The sequence below is a fragment of the Phoxinus phoxinus genome, assembly GCF_949152265.1.
Source record: "Phoxinus phoxinus genome assembly, chromosome: 15".
NCBI lineage: Eukaryota > Metazoa > Chordata > Actinopteri > Cypriniformes > Leuciscidae > Phoxinus > Phoxinus phoxinus.
Window position 1 is genome coordinate 7843543 of NC_136890.1, and position 25194 is coordinate 7868736.

The following is a 25194-nucleotide window of genomic DNA, read 5'->3' on the forward strand; positions in this document are numbered from 1 at the left end:
ATACATGTTTTCAACCCAAAAATGAAAATTCTGTCACCCCCCTCATTTCGTTTCAAACTTGTATGACTTTCTTTTTTCTGAGGAACACAAAAAAAGATGTTTTGAAAAATGTTCCTATTGTCTTCCTTTTGTATTTTTGTATTTTTTTAGACAAAAAAAATCAATGGAAGTCAATGGGAACCAAAACTCTTTGGTTATTAACATTCTTTAAAATATTTTTTGTGTTCTGCAGAAGGAAGAAATTCATATACGTAGGTTTGGAACAACATAAGGGTGAATAAATGATGACATAATTTCCATTTATCCCTTTAAGTTTAATTGTTATTTTGTTTCATTTTACGTAAAAACAAAGTAGTGCAAAAGTTACAATACTTTGAATTTAATCCCTGATGATGAAAATCAAAAACTCATCAAATTGGGTAGAGAGTTAAATGGATTTTACAGTGTGTCAATGCAACGTCAAAGCCAATAAAAGCAGCAACCAACAGCACTCACTAAAACTAATTACAGACATCGTTTGACCCTCTATTGATTTACCCATTTCTGTCTATCTATCACTGGCCTCTTTCTGTTAATGTCCCTGTCAATGTCAGTGCTGCATCTCTGTAGTCAGTACATCGCTGTTCTGTGCGCTTCAATCATACTTTTTACTGACAAAGCACTGTAAGAACCGGTATGTCCTCTGGGTTTTAACTGTCTTGTAAGTTGGAGTTACTTCTATAACACTCTTGGGCCAGAAACATTTTCTACAGAAATGCAGATAAAAATGCATTTAGTATTGCAAGCAGGCAGTCCCGTTATATGTACTTGCATCATGCGTTCATGCAGTAACAAAGCTCAGTACTCAAAGGGGCGGTAAAGTGTCTGGCTGCTTCCAAATTAGCATACTCTCTAAGTTCTTTTGAATAAGTAATTACTCAGAGACCCCTAAAAAAGTATGTTTTGCAGTGCTGGTCAGAATTATTTGCCCCCTTGGTAAATATGGTCAAAGATGGCTGTAAAAAATAAATCTGCATTGTTAATCCTTTTAATGTTTTATTACGAAAATTAGCAAAATTCTAACCTTTCATTCATTGAAGTAAAATAATTGAAAGTGGGGTTGAAATCACATTATGAAATAAATGTTTTTCTCCAAAACACGTTGGGAACAATTATTTGGCCCCTTTTATTAGATACTTTTTGCAACCTCCTTGTCCCAAGATAACAGCTCTGAGTTTTCTCCTATAATGCCTGATGAGTCTGGAGAACACCTGACAAGAGATCAGAGACCATTCCTCCATACAGAATCTCTCCAGATTCCCAGATTCATGTTGCCGCTTCTTCTCTTCAGTTCAGCCCGCTCATTTTCTATAGGGTTCAGGTCAGGGACTGGGATGGCCATTGCAGATGCTTGCTGCTCATGCTTGCTCAGCTCAGTTTTGATTTTGATGTTTGTTTTTGGATCACTGTCCTGTTGGAAGATCCAAACATGGCCCGTTATAAGATTTCTAGCGCAGGCTGTCAGGTTTTGATGCCATGTATCTGAAGATGTCCAGGACCTCTGGTAGAAAATTAGACCCACAGCATTAAAGATACAGCAGAGTATTTCATTTTACACATGGGATACTTTTTTATCTCTGTATTAACATAACCCATATTAAGTATTTGCTGCCAAAAAGCTCTCTTTTTTTGTTTGTTTCATCTGACCATAGAACGTTTGAAAACTGGAACTTCAAACGGGACGGGTTCTATGGTCAGATGGAAGAAGAAGAAAAAGCTTTTTTGGCAGCAAACACTTAAGAGATCCCTTCACATCAGATCCGTCACATGAGATCCATTCAAATTCAGTTCTCTCTGCGCTACCAAAAAATATTATAGTTTATGAAAGGTAGTGATTGCTCATTAAAACCACCTAATCAGCACCAGAAAGACATAAAGTATGTTTACTTTGCCTTGATGATGTCTTAAAGGCCACATAGTTCTGCAACATTAGTGTCAACAAAGGAATTGCAAAAATAATCGGTGTGTTCGACTTTGTGCAGCTAATCAGTGTCTAACTTAAAGCTGTGCATGTTAGCTGGAATTATGCCACGCCAGTGAAAATCTGCGATAAAGAAAGCAAACACAGTGCAAGCGTCACTACGGGAAGCAAGCAGAAATTGTCTGACTTATCTGCTCCTTTGTTCAACTCCTCCCCTGACTGCAAGTGTTTATACTGCACTAGTGTTAAATATGAATTAGGACACATTTCACATGTTTTCTATATGTTTAATAGGGTAAAAAACTGGCTGCAAATATAGACGAGAACGCAGAGGAGGGGGACGTGTCTGATGAAGACAGTGCAGATGAGATGGAGGACGACTGTAAGCTGATGAATGGAGATGTAAGTAATGTTAGGTGTATTTTAAATTATACGTAGTGGAAAAAAATGTGTTAACTTTAAGTAATCCGATCAAACAATGAGAGAGTAGCTAATGTTTATTCAACACACTGGAAATAGAAGGGCAAATCGAGTGCACTGCATTGTGGGATACACAATTTCATGCAGTCCGCTGTTATATTATACACTGCAAATTTTGACATATATTGTAGATCATCCATACATACAGAATATACTATATAATTAATAAATATATGATTTTAGTATTATGAACATAGCTCTGTTGAAACATTTCTTTATTCTAGAACTCTGTGGGGTTTTTTTTTTTTAATACTAATACTACAAAAACAAACACTATAGTTACGGTTTCTTATAATTGACTTCACAAATGTACTTATTTTTTTCATATTACAGTAATAGGAGTGAGAGTTTTTTCACATTACAGAACTATTACTAACAGTTGGTGGAGGGATTTAATGAAAAGAATATCATTAGTCTTCATTTTCTAAATGCAAAATATAATGTGTTTTATTATTATTGTTTCATTTAGGGTTAAAATATCCCCCAGACATATTCTTGAAAGTTTAATGAGAATTTCCCTAATCCTCAATTCTTCAAGTCCTTCTATGTCTAGCATGTTATTTTAGCGGCACATTTCAATCGTACTGCTTGCAAAAGGCTCTTAGAGAAACCTCAAAGTCTCATACATTTTAGATGAAAGCTCCTCTCTCTTTTAAGTGCCGTAATGTAAAAATAAAGGAGACATTTTTGTAAGTGAATATTTGTCATGAATTTTTCTGTGTGTGTGTGTGTGTGTGTGTAAAATTGGGTCAGGGACTTAACTTGAACTGACCTGGATATTTTGATGAATGGTTTTGACCTTGATGTTCTCTGTGGAAAGCTGCAGATCCTATTGCAATGCTAATTTTAAGGAGTCACATGAGATCCATTCAAATTCAGTTCTCTCTGTGTCTACTCCTTTACAGACATCTATGAACAGGAAGCAGGCGGAAAATGTTGCAAAGAAAAAATTAGATAACCTCATGAAGGAGTCGAAGATTCGTGACCGGGAAGATCCAGACAGCTTTACCATGGCAGCCCTGCCGCCCACGGGAAAACATGACAAATCACCGCAGAAGGTTAATACACTGTACTTGACCCAAACTGCGCACATGTACTCCTTTTCCAGGAGAGGAAATGTTTGTTTGTTTTTACACATAAATTTACACGCTGCAAAAAAATCATGTTCTTACTCAGTGTTTTTGTCTTGTTATCAAGTACAAATATCTAAACATTATTAAATAAAGATGCATTTTACTCGAGAAGCAAAAAAAATTTTTAAAAGTTTTTTTTTCTGACCCACTGAGAGATTTTTTTATTTTATTTAATTTTTCATAATAATACAATTTTGCTTCTCAAGTAAAATCATCTTTATTTAAGAGTTTTTATATATTTGTACTGGAAAACAAGACAAAAGCACTGAGCAGGATTGTTTTTTTTGTTTGTTTTTTTTTTGCAGTGCGAACTATTTTGTTGTATTGTGTTCTACTTTTTATTCTATTTTAATGCACTTGGATCATTATAGTTTGTTTATTAATTTTTCTTTTTTTCAATTGAAAAATCATCAATTTATACACTTATTATTTAGAGCAAAAAAAGAGACCATAACCTAAATGCCAAATGACATATGTACAGCTGGTCATTTTTAAAAACTTTTAAAAAATGACCACGATAATCATAATTTCTGACAAATAATACTGTATTTTACCATTCTCTTACCTTTCACTCATTTAAACTGTTCAGCAAGTGCTCTAATTAGGTTAGTTCTGCCCTTAGTACAGATGTAGTGTGGTTATTTAAGGACTTACTTGAGGCCTATTTTAATAAGACAACTACAGGACAGCTACACCGCCGTCCTTGACGGCCCACAGAGATATAGGCAAAGGGGCAATATGATGTATTTTGGTGAATATGATGTATTTTGGACCCTGAAGTCCACCCTCTCCCTGACACTCAGTCTGTTTAATGTACCTTTAATACTTCTAAATCTAAATGACCTATGTCCTATAGTATAGCTAAGTAGCCAAGTTAATCATTCATCAAGGTGGGCCAATTTGCTAAATACTGAATAATGGGTTGATGTGTAAATGAGGATGATCATATCTTATTTTCAGCTTATTTGTATTGCATAGGATGGACACTGAAATAAACTTATTTTATTAGTGTTAGAGTATGTCTACAGCACATTTAACCATTTGGAAAGAGCAAGAAGAGTCCTGTCTGAATAGGTTGCTACTGCCACCTAGTGATCATTGTGTCAAAGAATAAGTCAGTTGTCCATCCGCGGCAGAAAGTGTATCTATTGTTACTGTAACTGCACACTATGAGTGTTTAACTCTCATGATAATGTCTAGTGTATATTTAGTGTATACACCCCCCCCTGTCCATATCTTCACTGCTATACATCTATATTTTGAATTCAGGGGAAAGCAGAAGACAGTACTGACACTGGAGATGAGGCCAACGTCGGTGGCAACAAGCGTGTGTCTAAATCTTTCATGGGGAGCTTTTCCAAACGCAAGGTACTCATAGATTACTTAGCAAATGCACCCACATTCAACAAAACAATGTTTCTATCCATAACAACACACTGCACACACTGGAAAATACATCCTCTGCTGCGTAGATCAATTATTCATACTGAATGAATGATTAATAGAAATGATAAAAAGTGTGTATACAGCTCTCTGGAATACTTGATTTAGATGTGTAATAAATGCTTTGTGAGTCCTGATCACACATTCAAGGTTTATTTTCCAATGGAGTTCATGTTGACTTAATTAACACTGCATCAACTCAACTCCATCTGTGCACTGTAGAAAAAGACGAGTAAACTGAAAAAATCCTCCAGTTTTGAGGATACGGACACCGACCAGGAGGGCTCGAGTGGGGCGTCTAAAGCACCAGTGCATCACAGCAGGTACTATTAGAATTTTTCATGATGTGTGAATTTAAACAGTATATAGTCGGTTAAATATTTAAATATGTTGTGTGGATATGCTTCATGCAACTGTAACCGTAATCTGTTTCAACAGGAAGAAAAAAACCATGAAGTTGTCAAGGGCACTTTCTGATCTGGTATACACAAAATCTGTCGGTATACCAGACTTTGAGGCACAAGGTGAGATGAACAGAAAATATATGTGAAAATCTCTTAGTATTTGCACACAGAACACTTCCTGTGAGATTCAGTATTACAAGGTTGATGAATCCTTTATTTTGGCTCTAGAGTGAAACTACATTGAGCACTTAACCAATCGAGGAATCCATTAGAAATTTTTTTTTTATTATAGGATTAGTTCACTTAAGAATTAAAATGTCCTGATAATCTACTCAACCCCATGTCATCCAAGATGTTCATGTCTTTCTTTCTTCAGTCGAAAAAAAAAAAAAATTTGAAGAAAACATTCCAGGATTTTTTTCCCATATAGTGGACTTCAATGGGGTTCAATGGTTTGAAAGTCCAGATTGCAGCTTCAATGCAGCTTCAAAAGCTCTACATGATCCCAGCCGAGGAATAAGGGTCTTATCTAACAAAACGATGGGTCATAAAACAAAAAAAAAGTAAATACTTTTTAACCACAAATGCTCGTCTTGCACTAGCTCTGCGATGCATTACGTAATCACGTTGAAAGGTCAAGCGTGACGCAGGTGGAAGTACCGACCTTGTGTTTACAAAGCGAACGTGCAAAGACTAAGTCAAACGCCATTTACAAAATAAATAAATAAAAGTTAAAGCAACAATGTAGGAGGATTTTGAAGTTGGAGGAGAAAATAAAAATGTTTTGCCCTTGCCTCCATTTTTGAACCGGAACACGTGTGACCTTTCAACTGAAATGTTTTCCTAAAAAATCGTAAAAAAAATTCGGCCGAAGAAAAATATCAGAACATATCAGATTTTTTTTTAATCTGAAGTGAACTAATCCTTTAAGGTTATATTAAAATTCAGTTTAAAGTTCATTACACAAAGAAATTAGTCTGGCTATCACCAATCGGAATCAAATCGCCGGCAGATCAGGCTGGGTTTACCCAAGTCTACAAAGAAATTACACTGAATAAAAAAATGGTAGGGTTTACTTTGAAACAATTTTCATTCTGAAATGTCTAGTAGATTTTACAAATAATTACAAAGAAATAGCAAAAGTATAAGTTAAGTATTTTAGTTGTATTATTTCTCTTTGTAAAATAGTAAAAAGTACTCCAACAATCTTTGTTTTATTTTATAAAAAACAACTTCTTCCAGTGTATTTGTTTTCATGTGATCAGCTGTGCCATTTTTAACTCATTTGGCAAATGGATTAAGAAAAAACCCTTGGTAAATATGTCTGTTTATTTTTGAATTTGTGATTTTGTATTTTACTGATATTTGATGACTTCATTATTTGTAAGTGGCACTCATCCTCCGCATTGCTCCAGTTGTTCAGATGGGTGTAGTGCAGTGTTTATATGTCAGCATGCATGTGGTTTGCTCTGCAGTGAGCAGCTGCAGTTGGCAGGTGTCGTCGATGAGCGAGACCAAGGCCCATCAGTTAATGCAGCAGAAGCCAGTGCAGTTCGTCCGATTCAACCAGCGCCAGCTCTCCCGCATCTACCCCTCCCCTTATCGTGTGGACTCCAGCAACTTCAACCCACAGCCCTTCTGGAACGCTGGCTGCCATCTGGGTACGCCAGTCCACCCACAAACAAATATTTATGTTTATTGGAGAGACCGAGAATAAACCGTATGCCTGAAACATACTGGGAACCTGCTGCTCATTACATTGCAGCATTTACATTTAATATGAAAATGGTTCAATTCTTTGAAGACACAACTAGATTTACAAGAATTATTTTTAATAAAAAAGGTATTTTTAACCGTTTTTATTTTTATTTTATTTGCTGGAATGGCCCTACACCACAGATATGCTAGTAAATATAATCGTAATTGTCACTTAATTATTTGTATTTTTATTTTTTCAGTTGCTTTGAACTACCAGTCAGAGGGCAGAGTGCTACAACTCAACAGAGCCAAGTTTTATTGCAACGGCAACTGTGGTTACATCCAGAAACCTACCTGCATGTGTGAAGGTGAGTTTCTGCATTCCTAGTTTGATAGTTTTTAGTCAATTGTATTGTGCATGTCTATATGTGTATATCTTCCTGATTTTGTTATATTTCACTATAGTGTAGCTGCATTGTAATTTATCCTATTATATATTATACAGTCAAACCAAAAATGATTCAGACATCAGAGATCATTTTTACTAGTGGGTGCAGGACACTATAGTTAATTTATGTAAGTGAGGATAAAAAAATAAACTAAACTGTGACATATTATAAAAGTAAGCATAGCTTGGTAGTTGGTTGACCTAAATCGGTATTATATAATTGTGTACTTAAATTTAACAGCTGACAGCTCTTCAACCTAATTCATCTGTGAGGCAGTCTAACAGTAGGATGGCCAAAACCAGTGAAATATCAAGTTCTTGTCATATTTTATTACCATTTTCTAAACTATAACGAATAAACTGTGATTATGTGAGAAATGTTGAAGCTGTCTGAATTAATTTTGGTTTGACTGTATATTCCATTCTGGAATATTCCATTCAGATTGTACTATTATATTAATCACAAAATAATTTATTTATTTATCATTACATTTATTGTTATAGAAACAAAACAATGCCATTTATTAAAGAAATGAACAAGAAACATATGTCCAATACAGGCAACAATGGACAACAATGAACTCAGAACAATATTCAATAGATCAGTCGATCATTCCATAGATCAAGTCAATGTTACACTGTAAAAAATGTCTTACCTCCCCAACTCAAAATTTTCTGGTGACTGGTCACATCTACATTTTTCAATTGGCCAAAGTAAAATTCTGTTAATTTAATTTGATCGATAAACAGAATTTAATTTGGGCTAATTTAAAATGTTTGATGTGACCAGTCACTAGAAATTGGGGAGGTTGGGGAGGTTAGAATTTTTTACAGTGCAAGGTTAGCTATTCAAAGCTAAGAAAGCAAGCCAAACTAGGAATCTATTTCGCAATCGAGTTGTTGATGTTCTGAGATATGGAATTTTAAATATGGAATTCTGTTATCCTCTGTTCTTGCAGGATCTTTTAATCCAATGGCCGAGGATCCTTTACCAGGTCGGTTGAAAAAACAATTGGTTCTTAAGGTCATCAGTGGCCAGCAATTACCCAAACCCAAAGACTCCATGCTGGGTGACCGAGGAGAGGTAAATCATGACAGTGCTTAAATAGTCAACTTCAAATGGTCCTCTTAGCATGAACAACACAAATCTTATTGAAGTTGTTTACAGAAAGCATGCAGCATGACAATAGTAGAACATTTCCAATCCCATTATTATTATTACTGAAGCTGTCACTCACTGCAGGTTAATGCTGTTTCGTGTTTCACTGAGCCTGTGTTCAGATCGGCCCGCAAACGCAATAGTGAATTCAACCACAATCTCAACCCCATCTACTGCAAGCAAGCAACACAACATGTTGCTTATCCAGAATAATTCTGAATTATGCAACCTATAAGCTGCAGATCTAAAGCACACATTTTAAGCACACAAAAGAAGTTAAATATAAAGGCCAATTCATACTGCACCGACAGTCGCAGACCAACGTGGACAATCCACAGATTGCAGTACGTGACTTCTCAGACGTCCCATGACCCGTCAAATGACCGATTCAGCATGTTCAATCTGCAATAACAAGCTTCGACAGACACCGACAGAGGTAACACACTGATCCGGAAAATAAAACTGACGTGGTGTCTGTTGCAGTGTGAATTGGCCTCATAACATTCATCAGATTGCTTAAAGTTCACTCATTATAAGCATTACGGATTTGACCGTTACTGATTTACGTCTTAGATTTACCCCTGCAATTCATACACACCATAGAGATATTTATGATTTGTTACATTGCATGTAACTTCCATAATGTGAAGAGTGAAACGGAATATTCTGAGGAATAATGCCAGGGCCTTCTATCCATCAGGATTGCGAAACATAAGCTATGATATCCAAAAAAAAAGTCATGAATAATGTGCTCTGATTACTAGTTTAATTTATTATGGAAGAAAATGCAGTCCGTTAGCCTGCATGTAATCAGGCCTTCTCACAGCATGGAATCATTCCCTAAAAATTATACAATCATTACGGTACGTTCACACGGGGCGTCAGCGTCAACGCTTGACGGAAGGCGTGGCTGAAGTTTGGCACGACGCCATGGTCATAGCAGCGTCAGCCAATGAAATTAGACAGGAATGACAGGATGAACGTGATTGGCTGCCGCCTGGCTACTGTATTTGCATAGAGCGATCCTGATTGGCTGACGCTTCCGTCTGCGGCGATTTACTGGCGTTGCTCGCGGCAGAAGTTGAAAAATTCTCAACTTCTGCCGCGAGCAACGCCAGTGAAGCGCCGCCGACGGATCCACAATTCTTTTCGGCAACGCTTGACGTCACCCATTCAAAGTCAATGGGAAGCGTTGACGCTGACGCTGACGCCCCGTGTGAACTTACCGTTAGTCCATAGCAAATCACCATAAAGACAAGGCAATAGCCTACAGTTTGCTTCAACTCTGTATTTATGTGCATGTGCAAATGACACAGGTATGAAGCAAATAAGTGTCCCTAAAAGTTTTGAGGAATATTATCTTGAGATGTTTAAACAGGTACTGTAACAAACAATAATAGTTGCATAGTTTGATTTTGGGTTGTTTTAAATCTTTTTTAAATGCTTCTTCTTTAGATAATTGACCCATTTGTGGAAGTGGAGATTATTGGTCTACCCGTGGATTGCTGCAAAGAGCAAACCAGAGTGGTTGATGACAACGGTGAGAGAGCAATATCCCATGACAGATTCTATATTATACACACACACACATCACAGTGTGCACATTTAACTTTTAATTGTTGGGGGATTGTTCAGTAAAGTGTCATTAAACCGCGAGGCCATTACTTGGAGTGTTCATTTGTATGTGTGTTTGTTTGGAAGAGGTGCAGTATATTTATGCATGATACTTGTACTAGATCTCACCTCAAACTACATCACTCGGCAACCAAACAAATCAATAATTCATGAATTCGATTTACATTTGCATTTATTTTCTGATTCACTGTGATTCACAGGTGCATATAAAGCGGTACTGAGATAATTAAAGATAAAAAAAATAAAGTGACTGAGATTTGAAGTGTCATTAAGTGTTATTTGAAAAGTGGAGGTTTGATTTAGTGGTGGTGTATAGCATCATTTGGAAATTGGAACTTGACAGAATTTTGGGTGTTGTCAAATGCAGACTATTAAGGGATATGTAGATGCAATCTCGTAAAGAGATAACCTTCTCGGGGTGTCTGTGTGCAATTGAGGTTTGGAAATGGGCTGGTTTTCTTTATGTTATGGAACACAAAGTGTCATGAAGGGCCATCATTTTGGAAGGGATTGTTGAGGAACTGCTCACTCTTGTCTGGGTTGTTTTTCATAATGACACCAGGTTAAAAAATAGAACAACATTGGCCCAAGAATAGAGCCATGTGGGACCTCAGACTCTATAGGGTACAGGATATTGAAAATTATCTGTCAACTTGTATGTTAGAGCTTTTTGTCTAAGAAGAACCCTATATCTGTTGATTAACTGTGTTAAAAAGTCCATGACAATAACATGTGAGTGTAACGGTACTCTTGCAAGTTTAAGTTATTCAGCCACTCTGAGGAAAGCAATTTCAGTTAAGTGGCCTATTTTGTCTGGTTTGGGAATGTCAAGCAGGTAATTTTGTTTGAGTGAAAAAGGTAGGTGAATGTGAACATTTTGACACCTCCAATCCTCTCATCCTTTCCATTATTTCTGCATAAAATAAGCCTATTTAATTTTAATACCCCATCCTCTATCTTTCTCTCTCAGGATTTAATCCTATGTGGGAGGAGACACTCGTCTTCACTCTTCACATGCCAGAGATTGCTCTTATACGCTTCCTGGTTTGGGATCATGACCCGATTGGCCAAGATTTTATTGGCCAGAGGACCATCGCCTTTAACAGCATGATTCCAGGTACCAATTTAATTTTACATATCAGAAGAAAAGTCTTTTCATTAGTCTTTGGCATATATTTTTTGTCACGTATTGAGTCCATCATTAATGAAAGTGTACTGCTTATGCCTGATTATCTGTCTATATTTGATTGTCAGGTTACCGGCATGTGTATTTGGAAGGCATGGAGGAAGCTTCCATCTTTGTTCATGTTGCAGTGAATGACATCACCAGTAAGGTGGGCACCTCATGTGGTTAACAGAACAAATATTTTGGTGCTGTTGTGTGCCAAGGGCCATATCCGGCATGATTAATCTGCAATGTGTTGAAAACTGTGGGGAAAAAGTCTCTAACTTTCTAATATTTATTCTGGTCATTAGGCACATTTACAGTAAATATGCCGTTTAAATTATTTGTTGTCACAGTAGGTTCTTAACATACCTAAATGGTATCGTAGACAACTATACCTATTCATTTTAACCTACTCATTTAAAACACTAATTTTATCAAAGTATTTTTTTATATATTATAGACTCATATAACATATATATAATACAAAACAGGGCCTAAAACTCTTTAAAACTAATTTTGTTTATTTTTAACAAATGATCAGTAAAAGTAAAAATAAATATTATATGAGCTGTTTTATTTTAAAATAAATTGTATATGTGGTTTGCAACTTGTAACCCAAATTGATGATGAAAATCAGATGAAAATCTTGATTTATGTGATTATATTACTTTCTAGCAATGAATATTAAACAAACACCATAAACATTAAATAGGCAAACGTTATAAAATAAAATAATCAAATAAATATATTATATCAGTAAGTAGGAGCTAGTTTTAGAGAGAGAGAGAGAGAGAGAGAGAGAGAGAGAGAGAGAGAGAGAGAGAGAGAGACAGACTCCTGTCTTGTATTACCCTGGTCTTGTGTGGACTTTTATGTTATTTCCTGTTTTGCACCATGTTTTGAGTGAGTCTGCTTTTCAGACTCCTGTCCATAGACAGTATATAAGATGGACACAGCGACCCCATAGACTTCAACGGAGAAAAGTGAAGCCCATTTGAAGCACTCACTTCCTGATCGCCAGGCGAACTGCGCAGGCTCAAACTGAGCTTGAACACGTGAGCAACGTGTCTGACAGCTGTCAGTCTTCTAGTAGCTGTGCCGAGAGAAATCTGAATCATTCCCTTCCGAATCTCACAGAGACGGAGAGCGTAAGTATTAGCTGTCCATGAGCTAGCAGCAGGATCAACTTTATCACTCTCTGTGGGCTACTCCCTTCACTTTATCGGACTTAATGCCTCCACGTTCCCCTGATTGCCTGCGAGCTTCTACGCCGGTCTATACGGTAATTTCTCTACAGTGCGACAGAGTCGTGTGAGTTATGACGCAATCGTTAGCCTATTTTTACAAAAACGGCTTCTACGGGGCCATAACGTAAGGTACAAGGTAATGGAGCCTTTTATACATTGTCGAGTTTCTTTAGAAATAAATAATGGACAAATGGAGTCTTTGGACGCCTCAGATGTAAAGTTATTCGCTGTCAAAGTGACGCAAAAATGAATGGGAGTCAATGGAATGCTAACAGCAGGTGAAGTTCTGCTACAATGGCGGCGCCCGCGGAGGCTTCAGTTTCCGGCGGATGGATTACCCCCTTGCTCCTGTCTCAGATCATTTGTAACGGTGGCAGAGGAACAGGGGTAGAATCCAAATGCAGCAAACATTTATTTAAACAAACATAATAAAAGTAAATTCAGGCAAAACTGATAAATCCAGACTGAATAAAACTGAAAACAAGGACGCACAAGCGTAAGATCCATAGAAGGACAACACAAGACAATTAACATGAGGAACCCCCAGTGGTATATATGGTATACATACACAAGGGGTGATTGGCAAAAATACACACCTAGGAACAATCAAAGAACTAATCAATAATAAAAACTACAAAGGACTACAAAACATGGCGCAAAACAGGAAATAACATAAAAGTCCATACAAGACCAGGGGAATACAAGACAGGAATCATGACAGCTAGCTCCTACTGACTGATATCAGCAGTGATACCAGCAGTCTGAATCTGCAATACTGTTACACATTCTGATATGCGTGTGTGTTTCCAATAAATTCCCATAAAAATATTGTTTTCTTCAAGTCAGCTTGGTAACTGGGTTCAATAGTTGTCTTAATTAATGTAGTCAACACTACAGCTATGTTAATTGTTAATTACCATAATAATTGTTAATAATCATTTAAATGGGAGTGATACAGACCTGTATCAACTACTTATTTTTCATGCTATAGCTTAATTTTATGTTAGATTTATCAAATATATTTATATTTGCACCTTTTATGCTATAAAAAGTAATGAGAAAGTTTGTACCTTATTCATACAAAGTGACACATGATGTTGTAAACATGCTCACTGCTTACTTATGCCATGCTTTTGTCCATAATTTGTCCTCTTAACATTCGGCGTCAACAACAAATGTTCTTTGTGTAGTTTGTCTGTTTTTTCCCCTCTCTCTCTCTTTCTCTCTTTCTTACTTCTCTTTCTCTTATGTTTGTGATTTCAGTGCACCCATCTTAGCTGTCTATAGAGGCAGGAAATTATTAGGATCCTCGTTCAAAACTCAGGTGTAGTGAGACCCAATCAGCACCCTGCATGCTCCCTGCAAACCCCTCCCGTTCCCCCCAGTGAGCGGTTAAGCCCTGATTCATTTGCTAGCTTTCACCATGCCAACTCATGCAAAATGAGTTGTGACATAATTGTGACTTCCTTCCTTGGCTGCATTCTCATTGACCCCTAAAGCAGATCCAGTGTCAATGTCCATATAGCAGGCGACAGCGTTCACTCCTATTTCACTTAACTCAGGGCATTTAAGGGCAATGATAGGGCTTTGGATGCCTTGTTCGCAATAATAGAGCACTCAAGCAGTTGAGTCCATGAGAGAAATGCGTTGATCTTGGTTTGTGAAGTGCGTTACATCCTCTATATTCCTATCCATGACTATGAGGGTCTACTATGAGAGCTGGAATTTAGCAGGTACTATTTTACATCCTTTTTTTAGTCAAAAAAATATCTTATGTTCTCAAAATCTAGCTGTCGTAACTGTGTGGATTAGCATAAATGCACTACATTTACTAGCAAATGCATGAAGTTATTTAATGCATCATTAGTGAAGAGATCAGATGGCTGAACTCTCACATGGATCTACTTGAACACGGTTCATGAAATGACACTGGGTGTTATGCAGAGAAATGGCTGTTTATTTTGAGAAAAAAATTATTAAATATCTCTCTGTAATTATTAACATAATATAAAAAATATTTCAATACCTTGCTTTTCTATTCCAAACAAGCTAGGCATCACCTACATTGTTTTAACAGATAATCCAGTGTCATTTTTTTTCATCAGAGATGATTGGACATGAATGTCCTGTCACCTTTCACTTGACATTTACTCACATTTCTCAGTTATTAACATTACCACTACAATTTCCCAACATTGTCTGCATCTTCATGTTTAAAGGTCTGTGCTGATCACCCACATTTGTTTGATGATTCTAAATTCTGCTACATCTGTGATAACATTTGTTATTTAAAATGTCACTGCTTTCTAAAGGTAACATATTTAATTCAGGAAGTTGATGTATTATATTATAACAGAATTTAACTGACAATTTTGTGGATAAATCTTGATAAATTAGCATGTTTCTTAAACTAAAAAAAACTCATCAAATGATGTTGATCATGTAGCAGGTAAGAAAAAAAGTGTTTTGTTATATTTTTGTGTCTCTATTCTATGCTGTAAAAAGCTTAAACCAACCCAATATGATTAGTTGGCCACCAAAGTAGATTAAATAAGTCATTGCCTTCTGATGCATTTGGGAACACAACCCTCATTTCTACTTGTCAGACTGGTCTGTTTTGATGGCTTTAGAAGGACACTTGGGAACTTGCCAGCTGGTCAGCACTTAAGGACCAGCAAACAACCTTAAACTGGTCTAAGCTATTTTCCCCAGCTGGGCAGAAATCAAAAGTGGTTTGGTCCACATATTTAGTTTGGTTAATAAGTTTGAAGAAGATTTATAATTATTTGTGAAGGGGATTGAAAGAGTAGCTCCCCATATGTTTTAAATTGTAAACAATTCAGTGATAGCCTAGTTATTAGTTAAAGTGTTTAGATGATTCCATAAGTCATCTCTTAGATTGATATTGCCTACCCATTTTTCTGATGTCCCATTGCAGGTACGAGCAGTCACTGGTATAAAAGGACTGTTTCACAGAAACCCAAAGCAGGCGTCTCTCGACAGCCATGCTGCTGCTCTGCTCAAACGTAAGACCACCTTCGGTGCTCACCTCCTGCGCCGCACAGCCAGTGCCCCCACCAAGGGCCAACCCAAAGTCAAGAGGGGCTTCCCTGAGATCTCCATTGACACAAAAGATTGCAGCTCGGAGGGTGCCAGTGAAGAGCGAGAATCGGAAGAGGGGCCACTTGTCCACCACAATGGAGATAGCGCGTCTGGCAAATCATGGGGTCATGGCACCAACGGGCAGCTTCACCCTGACGACAGTAAAGGTAAGAGTGCTTTCTTTTATCCTGAGCCCCGTGCTACACCTTACAGAAACAGGGGTGCAGAGAGCGAACCTCTGAAGCGAGCCAACAAGTTGCGACTCCAGGATCCACTGGATGAGAAGCCGGGTGTGTTTGCACGTGTTGCTATCAACAGCTACGGGCGGGTTGGGGTGACTTCCAATTGCATAAAGTGTGTAATTGGTTCCAAGGAGAGTCCTGAATTGGAGAGGAAGGATACAAGCACATTCATCCAATGCACTCCTGCTCCCATTAGACCTGAACGGGCATCTCGGTCTCCAACAGCTTCCAGACAAGTTCAGCCAGAGCCCATACTCAAACCACAAGCCTTGGCCCAAACTGACTCAAAGCCCAAATCAGACCCCCATGATCTACCAAAGCCTGTACCGTTACCTAGATCAAGGGCAAAGCTCCGGCAAACATTGGCTGCACAACCTCTTCACCCCACTGAAGACCTAACTGTCAGAAATGCTCGCTCATGTAGCGTTCCACGCCGACTCTTTCAGTCCCCATGCACCCCAACTCCTCCAATTCCAGACGGCAAAACTAGCCTTTGTCGGCAATGCCCTGCCCCACCCAACTATGGCAGCAACTACTGCGAGACTAGATCTGTGAATGACGTAAAGAGATTGTCTGACAGTGACTCTAGCAGCTGTGACAGTTTGACCAGCCTTGATCTACCCACCATCTTTCCACCACGGGTAATGGAGAACCGGAAACGGGCCGCGGGGACACTGCAGCGTGAGATGAATGCTCTGTTTGCCCAGAAAATGGAGGAGATCCGCAGTAAATCCCCCTTGTTTTTCGCTGGTAAGGTGTACTCAGTTAGTTGGATCTTCAGTTTTAGAATGTCCCAGTGCCTCAGTAATATAGATTTCAGTAGGTTGTGATGGAACCCAACAAATACCCTCCAAAGACCTTGCGGTTGCGGGTGGTGTAGATCTCATTGAAGGCTCATCTCCACTGTGCAATGTCATCAATGAGAACCTATCACAGTATATTAAGAATTACTATTGGATATTGTTTTATTGTGCATTTGCCCACCATTTCCTTTTAGTTTATGTGTCCTTGAATATCCTAAAACCAGATTTTCAGGCAAGACAGTGGGGTCAAAACTCACTAGCTGACACAATTAGGGCATCCATCATTGTTTCTTTGTGATTTTGAAGTAATTGATTTGTGAAATGATTGTGGAGCAAGGTTTTGCCAACATTGCCATTAATTACTGTGATAAGTGATCCGGAATTCCCTTCGTAAAACCTCATTAGATTCTTGACCTGATAACAACATAGCATTCCTTAAAGGGTTAGTTCACCCAAATGAAAATTGGTCCATGATTTACTCACCCTCAAGTCATCCGAGGTGTACAGTATATGACTTTCTTATACTGAAAGTCATATACTGACGAATACAATCAGAGTTAAATAAAAAAATGTCCTGGATCTTCAAAGCTTTATAATGGCAGTGAATTGCTGTTTCTGTTTTTAAGTCCATAAATGTGCATCTATCCATCATAAAAGTGCTCCACATGGCTCAGAGGGGTTAATAAAGGCCTTCTGAAGCGAAGCGATGAGTTTGTGTAAAAAAAAAATATCCATATTTAAAACTTTATAAAGTAAAATAACTAGCTTCCGGCCAAACGAACATACGGATTCCACTTAAGTCTATAAGCGCAACTTATGCAAGTAATGCGACGTACTGCTGATATTTACGCTATACCATGATGCACCACATGATGACTGCGTATTGGTGTTTGGGCGGAAGCTATAATTTTACTTTGTAACCTGTTAAATATGAATATTTTTCTTACACAAACTCATCGCTTCGCTTCAGAAAGCCTTTATTAAACCAGCGGAGCCACTTTTATTATGGATAGATGCACTTATTTGGACTTTAAAACAGCAATTCACTGCCATTATAAAGCTTGGAAGAGCCAGGACATTTTTTTAAAATAACTCCGATTGTATTAATCTGAAATAAGAATGTCATATATACATAAGATGACTTGAGGGTGAGTAAATCATAGGCTAATTTTCATTTTTAGGTGAACTATCCCTTTAAAAAAGAAAATTTGTTTTTCTTATAAATAATTCAATGAGATTAAATAGAGAGCATTTACTATAGAAGAACAACGTCTCAAATTTGCCAAGATATCAAAGTCTGGTAAAACTGTACATGATTCGTATACATTTATTGTTCTACTAATGCTGCCAAGTAACTGACGGTAGTGCTGTCACTAGACTGTGAGAGTCACAAGACTCTTATATAAGTAGTAGGATGTTTTCCTGTCCCATGCAAACACAAACCAGATGCTTGGTGTTGCAACTGGGGCAGGTCTATAAATCACAGGCTTTCTATATGGGGAATATTGACTATAGTTATGTTCTTGCATATTGTGTGTGAGTTGGGGGAGTTGTTTATCATATGATTTATGAATGAGAGGGTGCAGCTGTGTTTTCTTATTCCTAAAGGTATCACACACACCGTAGGTTCTCGGCTCCTCGTGATGTTGGTGCTAACCCTCTTAGTCCTTACAACTAATTAGATCTCTAAACATTAACCTTCCCATGCCCTCATTCTTTATTGTGTATCTATCTATGGGTGTCTTACAAAGCATTCATGTTGTGTCAGCGAATTTTCCTGGTGTACCATCTCCTTTTTTACTACACTGAGTCCTTCTGTTTCATTCTGCATTTCTCCTGTTAAAATGCCTGTTTGTTCCTTCCTTCTTGCATGCTTTCAATCCTTAGTGCAAAACTGAGGGGCTGGCCAATTACCAGGTAAAAAGACTTTACAGCTTTTTGCTTAAGCAAGTTTGACTTTTTTTTCATCATGATGTGTGTTATATTCATCATACGTTGAATTTGAGTGTGAATGACATGGCTACTGTATGTGATTGTGATTAATGTGTCATCTTGTTACGCAGCTTCAATGGAATGCCCAAAACAAATTTCCCTCTGGGGGACAAATAAAGTATTATCAGCATTACCATAAATCATTCAGCAAACTTAAGCACATAACTCGCATTGTTTACGTTATAGACATGATTATCAAATCAAGCAACTTGTTGAGGAAAGGTCTGCTATTATTTTATGAAATAGATTGGGGTTTATATATTTATATATTTGCATTTGGGCTTAAACATTTTTTGGTAACACTTTACAATAAGGTTTATTAGTTAACATTAGTTAACTATCTTGGGTAACAACATGAACTAAGAATGAACAATACTTCTTCAGCATTTATAAATCTTAATTTCAACATTTAACAGAACATTATTAAAATAAAAGGTTGTATTTGTTAACTAGTTAATGCACTGTGAACTAACACGAACAAACAATGAACTGCTGTATTTGTATTAACTAATATTAACAAATATTAATAAATACTGTAACACATGTATTGCTCATTGTTAGTTCATGTTAGTTAATACATTAACTAATGTTAACTAATAAACCTTATTGTAAAGTGTTACCGATTTTTTATTGTTATTATTTAAACATTGATCATCTATGAGAGAGGGATTTGCATGACAAGAAAATTGACTTTTAATATAAAGCCCAGAAACATTTCCATTTACAAATGCACTGGTCACTTATATTTTGGTTGAACAGTGGAAGTAATACAAGAACAGTGGAAATCTGATGTAACTTTCCTGCATCCCCAGCCTTTGCTTTGTATAATAACAAGATGTCTTCATGAGCATTCAATTTTGCATTACCCCCACAGTCATATATATACATAATATATGTCCAAATATAATTATTATTTTTTATTTACTCATGTATTGTTTTGTAAGTTTCTTTAAATTATTGTATTTTATTTTGTTTTTATTTAAATACAAATGTTTGTCTCTAAATATTTGTTTTTGTTTAATTGCACTTAAAGGTGAAGTGTGTATTTTTTAAATGATAATATCATAATAGAGTTTAATATGCAGAGAAAACTTTAAGCTATTTGTAGGTTGATTTCCCCCAAAAGTGCAAATACCATTTCTCTGTGGGTCTATCAAAACATTACTCTAACACAGCAACATTGACTCAACCAATTGTGTTCATTTGAGGGCTGGTCTATGTTTTTTTCTGACCAATGGCAGACAAAGACAAGTGTAAAAGAAATTACACACTTCAACTTTATTTTTTTCCTTTTTTGTTTTGCAGTCAAAAATGTGCATTATTTCATTCATGGTCAAAACTGTATGTTGTTGGTCTTGTTTGATATTTTATGCAGTCTGATTGTGTGTGTTTTTTATTTATTTATCTCTAACAGCATTTGAAGTGTCCCTATTTATATCTAATATTTTTCTGCTTGTTATGTGCTTCCAGAAAATTCTGAAGTGCAGAGTCCAACTCCATCTCTGAACGCCTCATGTCTGGAATCCATTACCGAGCAATTTCAGGAGAACACTCCTTTGACCTCAACACAAAGTCCTCTGGATACCTCACCACGTTGTCCCTCCACTACATTGTCTTCAGCATTCTCAGCAATAACAACATCTTCCAATGGGGAAAAACTTAGCACTATGAAAAATAATGAGGACATTCTGAAATCATTTGCACTAACCGAGTGTATTGGTCCATACAGCACCAGAGGCAAGGATTCTTGGAACAGCCACATCAACTCTTCACTTTCCACAAATTACCTTGACATTGGATGCGATACGCTCCCTCTACCAGACCAGACAGATGGTGAGGTTGTGCAAAAAGCAGACACTAACCCCAACATTGCCGAAATAAAAAGAGGACAGACTCTAGAGATAGATGCTGTAAAGGCAACAACTGTTATTCAGAGCTCTCAGAAGATTCAGGCGTTGAAGGGGGTGTTTGACAGAGACATTGGACGAAGCCTGCAAACAGGACTTAGGACCCCTGTCAGAAGAACCAAAAGTGAAGGACAAATGAAGGCGGTAAAAAAAGCAGACGGCCCATCAGTGGTCCCTGAAGTCTCTACTGACGCCACTTTAAATGACAGGCTCTGGAGCAAACTCGACCCCAGCAGCCATCGGGATAGTGTGTCATCGTCTTCCAGCATTTCATCCAATGACACTGTGATTGATTTGTCCTTGCCCAACCTTTCCAGGAAAAGCCTTACCTGTCTTAGTGCTGCCCGGGACTACTCGGACAACCAGGTATCGTTGCCCAACAGGACCAACCAGCCTCGGTCAACCATTGTGGCATGCAGCATCTCACGCGTCACCAAGAGCAAGTCCAACCCCAACCTGCGGGATGGTCAGATGTGCGAGCCAGAGGACGAGTTACAGCCTAGGCCTCTGGTGGCCGAGAAAGACCCTATCCGGCCCATGCAGAGACGCCACACGTGGAGCAGGTTGTACATGGAGGGCTTAAAGCAGTCATCCACGCTTGCTGCTGCTGCTGTCTCCAAGATGTCAACCACCCCCTCAACAAAAGACATAAACAGCAACTCAAAATCCAAGAGTCTTGGAGATCTCACTTCAGATGATATTGTTTGTAATTTTGAGAGCAAGTATCGCAGCATTAGTCGCAGTTTCATTGTGAGGCCAATCCGCCAACAAGGGAAAACTCTAAGAAAACCCCAGAATGACCTAACAGAGCAGCTCAAGCAGCTCACTGATGTGGAACCCCTCACAAGCAAAGACTTTGCTCAGTGCAGGACCGATTCTGAAGTGGTACAGGAAGAAGAGGAGATGCCCTCTTTGCGGAGGAGTTCCTCACGGAGCCAGAGTCGGGTGAGATACATTGCTAACCGTGCCAGGCAGGCCCAAGAGAGGCAGCGGCTTCAAAGCCTGACCAGGACATCTGGGAGCCCCATTGAGGAGCGTGGCAATCCTGAAGGAGCTTGTAGTGTACCCCACAGTCCTTGTTCAAGCTTGGATCTTTTGAGCCAGCTTCCACCAGGACCGCCCCAACAAAACCTCTTGAGCCCAGACAACGAGGTCTTCTTTATGCTTAAGCTGTAAAAGGATGAGAGTGTGTTGAGTGTTTGTGGGAAGCAAATGGACACAAGGTGGCCACCCTCCACCTATCAATCGTTAAGATACTCCTGTGGATATGTTGAGCAGTCAAACATTTCTTATGTGCACTTACTGTAACACCTTCCATTTTTGGCTTGACGAAAAAAGTAAAAAGCACACACTTTTTTTTTAAATGTCCATTGTTGACCTACTCCAAACCCTGTATAATGAGCCGTTAAATGGGATGCGATGCTAAGCTTTAAACTTTAAATTGGATGCAACCGTTTGCTAGTTTGTACCAATTATATGTAAATGTGCATGCATTTGTTGAAAAAAAGCCAAAGGTGTAAAACCAGAGGATATTTTTTCCTGGTGTATAAAAATATACAAGGTTGCATATAGAAATGATTACAAAACAGAAACATTCTAAATTTAGATTATGCCTGTGGCATTTGTGGTACTGTAATACTATTTTTTGTTTTGTTTTGTTTGTTTTTATGATGCAACTTAGTGCAGCAATAGATAAAAAATTTAAGCACTACTGATTCACCACAACAATTTTCTGGATTAAAGGGGTCGTAAAATGCAGTTTCAGATGTTTATATTATGTTTCTCTAAGTTAATTTATAACGTTTGTCAACTTTTTTGCACAAAAAATTGTCTAATATTTTTTTTTTTTTTAAAAATCCTCATTTTCACTCTCTATGAAAAACACTAATTTTCAAAGGGCGTTACCTCTTGCAGAAACAGAAGTAAGCGCACACTGCTGTGATTGGCTAACTTCATTGCACCGTATCCACGCCCTCCTTTACAGCATTTCATGTGTTGTCTGAGTGTGCTTTTTTGGGGGGGTATTTTTATTATTATGTGGAGTTTGTGTTGGAGTCTGTGTTGTGCTGGTCGTTTCTTAGTATTAGCAAACTCCATGTCATAAGTTGCAGTGTCGTCGCTGTTGAGTGCAAAGTCAGTAGACGAGGCGAGACGCAAGACGCTCGGGAGCGCGCATGCAGGTCTCAGTCACGTCACTGGATTTCCCGGCAAATCCGACCCGGAGACTTCACATAAAAATAGGAATACTTGCTTTCAGAGGTAATAGCAAAACCCGCCAAGTGGATCATTTTATTATGAGATTACAACCCCTTCACACACAGGCAATAAAAAATTGATTCATTTTAGTAGAAAAACTCCACCTTTAAGGCATGAAGAAAAAAAATTAATGGAAAAACTTTTAAATATGTAATTTTGGTGAACAAAGATTATTTTTAAGGGATACAATTATTGACTACAAGGGGACTTTACATTGTATCTCACTCATTGGCCAACTGTTAAGCATTTAATTGAATGGCAAATTTCATTCTTAGTGGCAACACTTTGTCATATTCAGGTCTGATGTAAGATGTATAGTGGCGTACTGCTGAATAGTTGATAACATTACTAAGACCGACAGAAAATGAAAAGTTGCGATTTTCTAGGCCAATATGACTTGGAAGTCTCATTCCTGCGTAATAATCACGGAACTGTGCTGCTGTACCATGGGTGCAGCAGGCGCAATGATATTACGCAGCGCCTGAAAATAGTCCCCAGCTCGGTAACTTCCAACGTGACCGGCACTAAGTTTGTAATATCACTGCGCTGCTGGTACGGCAGCACAGTTCCTTGATTATTACGCAGGAATGAGAGTATATTTCCTAGTCATATTGGCCTAGAGAAAAATCGCAACTTTTCATGTTCTGTCAGTCTTAGTACACGATGTAACTACAGAAGAGTCAAGTTTTAAATAGGAAAAATATTGAAACTCTTTGGTCATTTTTTTGAGAGAGATGCTAATGGTCTAATCAGATTCAATGATCTATGCTAAGCTATGCTAAAAGTGCTACCGCCAGACCTGGAGATCGGCTGAATGGATTCGAAAACGGTAAAACTCAACTGTTTAACTCTAGGGGAGTTGGAAAATGAGCCTATTTCCAAAAAAAAGTGGAGTGTTCCTTTAAAACTAAACTACAGCCATGGATTTGTAAGGCTCTGATATTTAGGAAGGCAAAGTTTTTGGAGGTGCAGTTTCTTTACATCCACAGAACAACGTCTGAGTTTGACCGTCTTACTTGACATCTTTATCCAACAGCAGTATTGCGTCAACTAGAATTGTGACATCACAATTCTCCCGATTTCAAATCCGAATGTTTCAGAAGGGTAGAAAAGAATAACTCATATTTTGAACAGTAACCACTTATATGTGTAAATATCAATAACATTTTGATTCTCCATTTCATGACCCCTTTAAAATGTGTATTAGTCTGCAGCCAAATACAAATGCATTTTGTCTGTAGTTAATGGTATGAGAACGAATTTTGTAACCAAGCATGGAATGTATTTGTCACAATAATTTATTGTCCCTTGAAGCTATTTTTTAAATAGATGTAGTAACATTAATGACTGCTATGTTCTGTTGTTTTAGTTTTTAATTGAGTAAAATTACAATGTACAGTATGTTCTTTAGTTCATTTAGTTACTAATTAAGTGTAGCTCCAACATACAGTAATACTACATATAAAATTGCATATCTTCACTTTATGTACAGTAGTTTACCCTTTGAAATTTAAAAAATTGTCACTTTTCCTTTGGTCTACTGTATTTTTGATTCAAAGGTTTTATGATTTAAAAATGTACAGTCTATTAGAGTCTAAGTGTGAAGTGTTATTCAATGTCATTGTCCTACTAATACCTTTTATTACTTTTTTAAAGAATGCTACTCAGTTACAGGGAAATAAATTTTTGCCAGTTATATCCTTCTTTCTTTCTTTCTTTCTTTCTTTCTTTCTTTTGATTACTGCATTCTGGTATCTGAAGTTAACAAACACTAAAGTTTCTCTTTCCAAACAGTGAAGATATATCACTTTTCATACAGCATGTTTCTTAAAATCATTCTATTTGTTAAACAGCTTTAATTTCAGGACTGCAATTAGTGTCTAGTTACAAATGTATCAGGTTCAAATGTAATCATGTATTAAGAGCATTCCGTCAAATTCAAGTTTCAGGGATATTTATATAGGATAAATACTTTATACAATACAGATTGCCTCAAAGCAATATTCTCATGAATCAGTCATTTCAGTTATGATTAGAACTATAAAGTGGCTCTACAGAAGATAATATTGTAACATTATTCATCTTAATTCAATTCTGTTATTCGGTGACCTAATTCG

General features: G+C 37.5%; 1 protein-coding gene across 2 annotated transcripts in view; it reads left to right on the forward strand.

The window, feature by feature from the left end:
• plch2a (phospholipase C, eta 2a) overlaps positions 1-24781 on the forward strand; it is a 173097-nt gene extending 148316 nt beyond the window's left edge. The window contains exons 13-25 of one of the 2 annotated variants that reach the window (XM_079637356.1): positions 2255-2362; positions 3346-3498; positions 4843-4941; positions 5239-5339; positions 5455-5540; positions 6896-7081; positions 7379-7486; positions 8526-8650; positions 10181-10265; positions 11331-11477; positions 11615-11694; positions 15714-16044; positions 20385-24774. In XM_079637356.1, the coding sequence (XP_079493482.1) occupies positions 2255-2362; positions 3346-3498; positions 4843-4941; positions 5239-5339; positions 5455-5540; positions 6896-7081; positions 7379-7486; positions 8526-8650; positions 10181-10265; positions 11331-11477; positions 11615-11694; positions 15714-16044; positions 20385-21997 (3222 nt within the window). In that variant the 3' untranslated portion in view covers positions 21998-24774. Of the gene's footprint in view, positions 1-2254; positions 2363-3345; positions 3499-4842; positions 4942-5238; positions 5340-5454; positions 5541-6895; positions 7082-7378; positions 7487-8525; positions 8651-10180; positions 10266-11330; positions 11478-11614; positions 11695-15713; positions 16045-20384 lie in introns of both variants that reach the window. The other variant, XM_079637357.1, reaches the window with a different exon arrangement.
• Positions 24782-25194: the final 413 nt, after the last annotated feature.